Source organism: Spinacia oleracea, chromosome 5 (genome assembly GCF_020520425.1).
Source record: "Spinacia oleracea cultivar Varoflay chromosome 5, BTI_SOV_V1, whole genome shotgun sequence".
Classification (NCBI taxonomy): Eukaryota; Viridiplantae; Streptophyta; class Magnoliopsida; order Caryophyllales; family Amaranthaceae; genus Spinacia; species Spinacia oleracea.
Window position 1 is genome coordinate 111,637,581 of NC_079491.1, and position 10,156 is coordinate 111,647,736.

Below are 10,156 nucleotides of genomic sequence, written 5' to 3' on the forward strand. Positions count from 1 at the left end.
AGGCTATACGGACGCAAGTTTTTAAACCGACAAAGATGATTTCAGGTCACAGTCTGGGTTTGTCTTCTGCCTCAACGGAGGTGCAGCAAGCTGGAAAAGTGCTAAGCAAAGCACCATTGCGGATTCTACAACTGAAGCGGAGTACATTGCTGCACATGAAGCAGCAAAGGAAGCTATATGGCTAAGGAAGTTCATAGGTGAACTTGGTGTAGTCCCCTCCATTAAAGGACCAATAGCCCTATATTGTGATAATAACGGAGCTATTACATAGGCAAAGGAGCCTAGACACCACCAAAGAGTCAAGCCTGTACTTCGTAGATTTCACCTTCTACGAGAGTTCGTTGAAAGAAAAGAAGTCGAGATAAGCAAGATTGGAACTGATGACAACATCTCAGATCCATTGACTAAACCTCTGCCGCAGGCGAAGCACAACTCGCACACTGCAGCTATGGGAATCAAGCATATTGGAGAATGGCTTTGATGTCCGTGTTTAATGTTTTAAAGTTTTAGAGTTTAAATCTTTGTAAAACATTATTGGTTAATCATTCACAATAAATGAATAGAATTCATTTTTCCATTTAATTTGTGGTTTATTAAATGATGAGTCCCTTCAATTTGACGAAATATTCAAGATAGACTGTCAGGACCAGTCCTGTGACTAAGAAATGTCTATCAAGTGAACTTGAATGTCAAAAGTTGAAAATGGTCTCTGGTCGGAGTTTTCTATAAATATGGACGCATAGAAAACGTTAGACGACTAGAATGCAAGATGACTAGTAGTTCTGTTTCTTGAACTATGTGGACATGGCAATGTCGTAATCATTTGCATAGACACTTACTTTGGGAAGACTAGTATCGGACAGACCTATGAAACTTTACGTAAGAGATGAAAATCTGTCATAAGTAAATTTCATTAAAATTATTAGACACTAAATCCTCAATACCTGAGTGATTTGAGATACTTGTTTGAGAACTTCTTACTTTGACGTTGACCAACCGTCGCACCGTAAAAGGAGGCTATAAAGGCAACGCTCAGGTAATCACCTATCAAACGAAGTATAATCTCAAGATCGCAAGATTGGGATTGTCCTCCCATAAATCGGGATGAGATGCTGAAAGTTGTACAAGGCCACTCGGAGAGCTAGAAACTGTAAAATGCATGGTCGTGCTCAGATGAATCATAGGCTATGATTATCTGTTTATTTGATCAGTTGAACTCTGAAACCGAGAAACACCTCTGGACGTAATAAGGATGACAACTCTTACCTTATGTTCAAGAGCAAGCATCAAGCGACAAAGGAATTAGGAAATGCACACTTGTCCCTAAGGACAAGTGGGAGACTGAAGGAAATAATGCCCTTGGTCCATGTATGCATTTAATGATAAGTCTAATAAATGCAGTTCAGTATTAATTGACAAGTTAATAAATTCAGTGAGATCAAGTGAGCTGAATGCCTAGCTAGAGGCCGCTTCAGTTCAAGTGGAATTAATGATATTAATCCACAGCTTACTCTTGACTGAACCCGTAGGGTCACACAAATAGTACGTAAACGGATCAAGTATTTAATGGCATTGAATACTCCATCTATGGATATTCGGAATCGACGGATCTTGGTTTCAGTGGGAGCTGAGATCGTCAAAGGCAAGAAATGAATACTCCGGAAACGATGATATTGCTGGAAACGTAAATATGGATCGTATCGGAAATATAAATATTATCCAAGTCGTAGATGTTGCCGGAAACGGAAACATGGTACGTATCGGAAAATATTACTGGAAATGGAAATATTGCCGGAATCGGAAATATTGTCGGAAACGGAAATATTGTCAGAATCGGAAATATTATAGAAATCGGAAAATTAATTCCGGAAACGGAAATATTAAATATTTGTTCGAAACGGAAATTAATTCCGGAATCGGAAATATTAAATATTGTTCGTATCGGAAATGAATTCCGGAATCGGGAATTTAATCGGAAGCGTATCGTACGAATTAGCATCGGACGAGGCTCGCTAGACGAAGGCCCAACACGAAGCCAGGCCGTCGCCCAGCAAGCCACACGCAACAAACCACACGCCAAGCCTCGACCAGGCCCAGCGCAAGGCCAGGCCCAGCCAAGGCCTTGGGCGCGCGCGCGGATCACAGGCAGCGAGCTGGGCCGTGGCGCTGTGCGCTCAGCGTGGGCCGCAAGGCCTGCACGCGGGTGTACGGTTCTCGTGCGATGCTCGTGTGCGTGCTATACGAATCCTAAAGCTATCGGGATTCGACATATGATTAAATTCTAATCCTAATAGATAAAGTTTATTTAATAGAGTCCTAGCAGGATTCTAATTTAACTAAATTAGTATTCTAATAGGATTATAAGTCCTTTTCCATAACTCTATAAATAGGGGCCTAGGGTCACAAATTTATATACAACATTGAAGTATTCAAAGGTAAGATTTTGAAGCAAAAATCAGCCAAACACTTGCAACCTATTTAGCCGAAATTCTTAGAACCTTAAGGGCGATTCTAGTTGGTCAAGCTTAAGGCGGATCCGGACGTGTTGTGGACTATCTACGGAGGGACGACACTTGGAGTCCTAAAGACTTGTTCTTGTTCGGTTCGGGCGCAGCTAGGGAGGGCACGCTACAAAGTGTATGCACCTAAATTATGCTAAATGATTATGTGTAAGTAATATGTTTCCTGGCATTAAGTTTTTCCGCATAATTTATGTTTTGTCATATGTATCATAACCTAACAGAAATTAGCATGAAACTAGAAATGAAATCTTTTTTTTAATATTTTGGTTGATTTGGTGCTTATATAAAATTATCTTATTGATTTTTACAAATCTAAGTGGATAATTAATACGGAGTATTTCTCTATATGTTCTTTGGTATACCTCTATATGTTCTTTAATATTCATCTACGAAGTACATGTTCTTTATTATTTTTCTACATGTTCTTTGGTATACCTCTATCTGTTCTTTAAGATTCATCTACGGAGTACATGTTCTTTATTATTCCTCTACATGTTCTTCGGTATCCCTCTACGTACATGTTCTTCGGTATTCATCTACATGTTCTTTGGTATTCATCTACATGTTGTTTATTTAGGGTAGATACTTTTATACTAATAACCGTATGTATCATTTTTTATATAACTGCTGCCAAAATATTTTAACAACAAAAAGATTGCATTCTAACTTCCAAGCTAAGTACAAGGAATATCTACAAATTTTTTATTTTATTTTATTTTTAATTAATTGAAAAGTGAATAATACTTAAAACTACGTCGTTTAATTAATTTTCACCGTGCACCCGTATGTATAAACCAATTATTGGTTAAATACATGAAATCGTCAAGAATATAACATATAAGAAGTATTACCGTTATTATGCCCCCCCTACATAACATTTTCATATATTTTTCCATTTTTCAGGTGGTAAAAAACAAGTTTTAAATTTTTTTTATTTGGTAAAATACAAGTTTTAGTTTTTTAGGTGGTAAAAAAAAATTCGATTTTTTTAGATGGTAAAAAACAATTTATCTTCGCAATTTTTTTTAAAAAGGTTGTTTCTCGCAAAAAATGGGTTATAAAAGATTGTTTTTGACAAATTTGCCAAATATTTAATAGTATTTTTGAAGATTCCATATTTTTATACTCCAAATATTTAGAAGATTTTTGTAGCTACATCAATAAATAAATAAATAAAACCCATAAAGGAAAAATTTGCTCATAGACTTCATTCATAATAATACTAGTCTTATATGCACGCGATGCGTTCAAGTATAAGAAGAAGATTTGTGCTATTACATTTAAACCTGAAATAACATGTAAAAAGTATAATATAAATGTGATGCGTGCGAATATAAGAAACATATAAGTTAGATAGAGTCGAACGCATATAAACAAATTGATTAAAATAGTAAGAATTTATTTAAGGGGCTAGATTGATTAAAATGTGTTTTTGGGCTTTTCCTTTTGGGTAGGTTGTCATTATATTCTCTATTTTACAAGTGTGGAGGATATTTTAGTAATCCAAGGGGGACACCAAAAGTGGATTTACTAAAATAACCTCACCTCTTCACTTATGTGATAGAGATTTAAGGGGCTAGATTGATTAAAATGTGTTTTTTGGCTTTTCCTTTTGGGTAGGTTGTCATAATATTCTCTATTTTACAAGTGTGGAGGATATTTTAGTAATCCAAGGGGGACACCAAAAGTGGATTTACTAAAATAACCTCACCTCTTCACTTATGTGATTGATTAAAATGTGTTTTTGGGCTTTTTCCTTTTGGATAGGTTGTCATTATATTCTCTATTTTACAAGTGTGGATGATATTTTAGTAATCCAAGGAGGACACAAAAAGTGGATTTACTAAAATAACCTCACCTCTTCACTTATGTGATAGAGATAAACCGCAATTCAGCCATTCTCATACTTCATCAAAGGTTCACATCGAGAAACAAAATAAATCTTAATCCCTTTAAAAAGCAAGGATTCATCTACTATGCACACAATAGTAAAATCTAAGCCCCGATTTTCCTTCCTTCTTGCTCTTTTTTTTGTGTGTGTGTGTTTCTTTTTTTTAAATTCTTATGGACAGTATAAGTACGGTTTCACACTTTTTTTTTGTTGTATTTCCCCTTTTTTCCCTGATACGTCGTTGCTTCATGAGCTCTTCCCCTCTTCTCGACTCTTTATGATAAAACAGTATGTTCCTTTTACACTATGCCTGATAATTGTAAAATGATTGTTTACTGCAGGATTCGATTTGACAATCTTATATACAACTATTATGATTGTAGTTCAATGTGCTCTGTAAATCATCTGGTACAATGCACATAATAATAATTCAGTGCAATTTTCCAACCATTTCATGACTTTATCATGGCTGCAACCTTATTCGATTATAAACCATTACAAAGTACTACTGTTTAGAAAAAGGGAACAACTTTTACCAAACAGCTTAATCTTTAGGAGGATCAAAGAAACAGTTAAACTTAAACTAACACAAGGTTTTATCAAACATAATTCACAGTAAATAAACTATGACATGACATACAAGCTGAAGAATGTGTCTTAGAGATGCTTTCAGAGGAAAGCATTTCAATCCTAATATAGAACAGGAAAATTAAAGCGGATCACGCAATGATCCAGCACAATAGAACTATGTTCAAGTAGAAGAGAAGGGGGCGCACAACTTCAGTTGCTTTGAAGTCCTTAACGCCATACCCCACTGAACCCAATGGTCTCTAAGAGAAAAAGAGCTGGTTCGCATTTTGCTGTGTAGCCATATCTAGAAGTGTTGTACTTCCGATGAACACCAGTGAGCTTTCCTGATGCAGCGTTCTGATGGAAAGTAATCATCAGCCTTGAACAGTCCCTGAAACAAACCATAAACAATGAATATATAATATATAATTGTTGGCTTACTCAGACGTAACTTTAGGTACAAGAATGCTTACATCAACTGATCTTGAGAATAACCAGTGTGCCACTCACAGGTCTTATTCCAATGCTTAGACCCACTCATAGTGCACATAGCACTGAATACTGCTGCTGCTGCTAATAGAGAAGGTGGGAACTTGAGCATTTCATGCTCAATCAGGCAAAGCTCAATCAAAAAGAACGACAGGTTTTCGAGCTGTTAAAAAAGACCATCAGTTTCAGAACCTAATCACCAGAAGAAAATGATAGCAAGATGTTGAAGAAATTACTCTTTTGTCTGCTTCAGCTGCTTTAAGATATCGTTTCATGAAGACATATGGGGTGGGAATCGACAAATTAAACTGTAAGGAGTTGATCATCAGTCTCTCCTGTCAAAGGACATTGAAGAAATCAGTGATAATTTTACAGATTGTATGTAATTAATATAACACCACTCTGCAGGTTCTTACCATATCAATAACTTCTTGCCTACTATAAGCCCTATCAGATATCAGTACCAGATCTTCAACAACCGGAACTGACACCTCTTCATATTTGCTAGCCAGAAGCATTGCTGTGACACCTACTAGCTGAAGCTTTTTTCTACCAACTGACTTAATTGCTAAGAAGCGATCAATCAGGTTGACTGTCAGATATAGCGTCTCCTCCATGAGCTCAAACTTATAATGGACCTTTGGTTCAATATCAGACAGTTAGTGGCGCCACTGGTTACAGTTTGACTATAGGAACTAAGTAATGCTTGCATAATTACCTCAATCAGCCAATCAATTAGAATGGCTCTCATCTTTTCATTAATGTCAGGTTGCCTGTCCATATAATTTGGAGGAACGCAGCTAGTACTCTGCATAATGAAAATAGAAATGAGCGAAGCAAAAAAGCCATGTTTGCTTCCTCAAACACATAGTATGCCTAACCAACACAACATTACTGTTCTTTCTAAGATATATTTCTACTTAAATCAGTAGTTGTTCAGTGAGTTTTTGCAAATTGCCCCTGCCAGTTGGTTCAATTTCTTCCCTTTACATAACAATTACAGAGGACCAAGGCTGTGACCTGTGCAAGTACTTGGTCATAATTCATGAAAGATCGGATTGTTTATCATGCCAAAGCCCGTCTAATTTCCACTAGGAACAGATAACCTATGTGCATTTCAGGTAAACAGACATTGTAAGCTTTGATATAGTGACCTAGTCCTATCAGATACATGATAATATATACGATCATTTAAGGAACAAATCTTTGCTTCTCATAATAGTTGAAGGGGAATCTCCTTTAATCCAATTAGAACTGATCTAGAATGAGTAAATGATAGAACAGGCTGCATACCTCCACTTTCTTGTAATAAGTGTAGATATCATCGACATACTCGGTTACTGCTAGAGGGTTATCCTGATCAGCAATATCAATGTCCATTATCGGCCCGTCAACATCTTCCATTTCAACTTCTTCATCCTAATATTAATGTACAAGACAATCAATCTAAATTAGATCATACAAACTGTATAGTTGACAAGTATTGCATTCAAACACAAGAGTGTCGGGGCATACCATACGATCAATTTCCTCGAGCATTGCTTCAGTATGTTGCACAAACATAGGTACAGATGACTCACATCCAATTGGTTCCTTGATCTCCTATATCAATACAATCATCACCACAATTCAGAATTCACTTCAATTATTACAACTAAGAAGAAGTCCTAACAGAAGTACAAAAAGGCACCTCAATCACATAATGCTGCATATTAGCCATCTCTGCCGCAAACCTCCTAAACACACGGCAAGTCACAATCAACACAAACATCAATTTCTACACACATAAAAGTAACATCAATTTCTACACACATAAGAATATCATCAATTTCTACAAACACAGGCATTATAAGAAGTCAGTCACTAACCTAGTCACTGGGCGGTGACCTGGAATCGGCGGAATCTTTCCGCAACCATCATCTATCCTGTGTTGCCAAAAATTCCAATTTAGCAAACAAGAAACGAACGCAAACCCAATTGATAGAACCCCAACAAAAATTAAAAAAACTGTTAGGGTTTATAAGAAATTAATTACTCAGAGATGGTTCTTTTGTTGATTGCATTATGCAGTGGAGCTCCAATGATGTTGCGGTTAATGTCCCTCAACGCCCTCCTATTATGCCCAATTGGTGGCATTGCCTTTCTACTTCTTGTTTGCAAACCGCCTTCTTTAAATCATCAAACAAGAAATACCCAATTGCCAAAATTAGGGTTTTTGAAACCAAAATCACAAGAATTTTAAAAAGGTAAAGTTAAATTTTTTAACTTGATTGAGTACCTTGAACGATAGAGTGATTGATTATAGTCGGATTGTTCTCATCCGATCCAGCCATCTTCTTCTATTACACATCAAAAAATCCGCCCAAAAAATCAAAAAACAAAATGATCGGAAAAAGGGATTAAATGCAAGAAAAGGTGCAGAAAAAAAAAATATCAGTCAAGAAAAATCAAATCCATTGAAAAAAAAAACAGAAAAATTAAGATCAATTGAAAGATAGAAGTCATAGATGTAATCACGCACCCAAAACGAACAATTTAATGATGGGTAAAGATTAAATGCTCAAATCAAATCGTCCGTTTTTTTCCCCAGAACTAATTGGAGAAGAGAGAGAAAGAAATCAGTCAGAAAAACTCAAACCCCATTATCAAATCAAATCAAATCAAAATGAAATGGAAAGGAAATATAGTTCTTTCTTTCTCTCTCTAGAATTCTCTCTCGACTTTCTCTGTCAAATGAGGAAGATGTTTCGAATTTCTAGGGTTCATAAACAAGAGGGATAAAACAAAGAAAAAAGAAAATTAAAAAAAGGAAGAAGATGAAGTAGAAAAATTAAGAAATTGACGAACAGAAAAATAAGGGAGATTGATTTAATTATGTCGGCGAATATAAATTTGAATACAACGGCTAGTTAATCTAGCCGTTATCTGTTTTTGTTGTTTTAATTTTTTTTATTTGCTTTTTCCTATACTTCATAAAGTGAATTCATGGCTTGGGCCCAAGACGTTACTCTTTGCAGTTAGCACAGTGTTTTCTGCAACTCATATTTTGACCTCAGAAGGTCTCCTGAGGGTGTACAATAAAGTTATTATACAGGGTATCATAATAATTTTATCCAATTCTTGGTAATTTTATCTAATTATTTGTAATTTTTAATATAATTTGATTAACTTTTGTATTATTAATAAAAGGTTGATGGATAAACATTTTAAAGGGTTAAAAAGTGATGAAGAATTTTTATTAAAATTAAAAAATTCACTAAAAAATAGATAAATTTTACGGAGTAATAATTTTGAGTTAATATAAAGGTAACTTTTAATCATTTTGAGTTAATTTTTACTCCCATGTAAAATATTTATTACATGGCAAATTTGCTAAAAATGACCTTTTATAACCCAAAATTTGCGAGAAATGACCTTATATAATTTTTTTTTGTGAAATCACACCTTAATGTGAATTTTTTTTGCGAGAAAGGACCTTATATAATTTTGTTTTGTGAAATCACACCTTAATGTAATTTTTTTTTTTGCGAAAGACAACCAAAAGTAACTTTCCGGCATTGACTGGGCTTTCTCGACCATTGACTTGCATGTGAGAAGCATGTGTGGCTTTATTTTTCTAACTACACCCAATTTTCCTCCAAAATTCTAAGCTTTAAAATCTAAAGTTGAAAAAAAAATCGAAATAAAATCAAGTTTGAAAATTCAAGACTCGGGAAAATTACTGTCTTTAGCCAAGTTAAGCCACACGTGCTGCTCACGCGCAAGTCAATGCCCGGAAAAGCTCAGTCAATGGCGGAAACTTCCCTTTGGTCCTTTCTCGCAAAAAAAAATTATATCAAGGTGTGATTTCACAAAAAAAATTATATAAGGTCCTTTCTCACAAAATTTGAGTTATAAAAGGTTCTTTTTGACAAATTTGCCTTATTACATACTACTTGCAAAAAGAATTTGTATTTTGACTTTTCTCACCCCTTTTGTTGGTGCTTTGAAACTTTAAAAAAAAAAATATATCCCTTTCTTTTTCCCTTAGTTTGGGAGCCTGTGACATGTGAGAGAGAGGTCAGCAAAATAAGTGGCTAATCGCGAATTCGGAATTGGTTGATCGACACTGATTAGAATGGGGAGTGCTAAATGCAGCCTGATTTTACTTGACGCAACCATTTTTTATTGCATTTTTTTTTATTCTGAAAAACCTCAACCCTCACTTATATTATTTTCTCTCAACATTTTTATATTATTTTGGTTCAAATAAATTTAAATTTTTTTAGTGTCACGTGTATCTAATCAAATTATATTCATATTTTGATTGCAGTAGACGATTTTTTTGACTTGGAAAACCTTGGAATGGAGGTAATTTTCATTTTTTTCGAGCCTTTTCATTAATCTTATACAAATTGTACAAAATATAATTAATTATTTCGTACAGATTGAACATAGTAGAACTAACTATTTTGTACAGATTGAACAAAATATAATTAACTATTTTGTAAAGATTGAACAAAATATAATTAACTATTTCATACAAATTGAACATAACAGAACTAAATGTTCCGTACAAATTCAACTAAACATAAATAATTATTTCGTATACATTGGACTAAATAGTGTACTCCATTTCGCTCATAATAAATGTAATAGTACACAAAATTTCATATACAACTAACAATATAGCACATGCAATTAT

At 34.8% G+C, this 10,156-nt stretch overlaps 1 protein-coding gene across 2 annotated transcripts; it reads right to left on the reverse strand.

Moving 5' to 3' along the window:
• Positions 1-4,943: 4,943 nt before the first annotated feature.
• Positions 4,944-8,338, reverse strand: LOC110778592 (G2/mitotic-specific cyclin-2). Of its 2 annotated transcripts, none has more exons than XM_056829078.1 (12): positions 7,994-8,338; positions 7,751-7,811; positions 7,508-7,637; positions 7,341-7,397; positions 7,163-7,208; positions 6,988-7,074; positions 6,766-6,891; positions 6,191-6,280; positions 5,889-6,110; positions 5,709-5,807; positions 5,457-5,635; positions 4,944-5,374 (listed from the first exon to the last, which is right to left on the reverse strand). In XM_056829078.1, the coding sequence occupies exons 2-12, from the start codon at positions 7,803-7,805 to the stop codon at positions 5,212-5,214; spliced, it is 1,254 nt and encodes a 417-aa protein (XP_056685056.1). In that variant the 5' UTR covers positions 7,806-7,811; positions 7,994-8,338; the 3' UTR covers positions 4,944-5,211. The 2 variants fall into 2 exon arrangements, with proteins under 2 accessions (XP_056685056.1, XP_021838828.1); XM_021983136.2 differs by having other exon boundaries at positions 7,508-7,640; positions 7,994-8,337.
• Between the last annotated feature and the right edge of the window lie 1,818 nt (positions 8,339-10,156).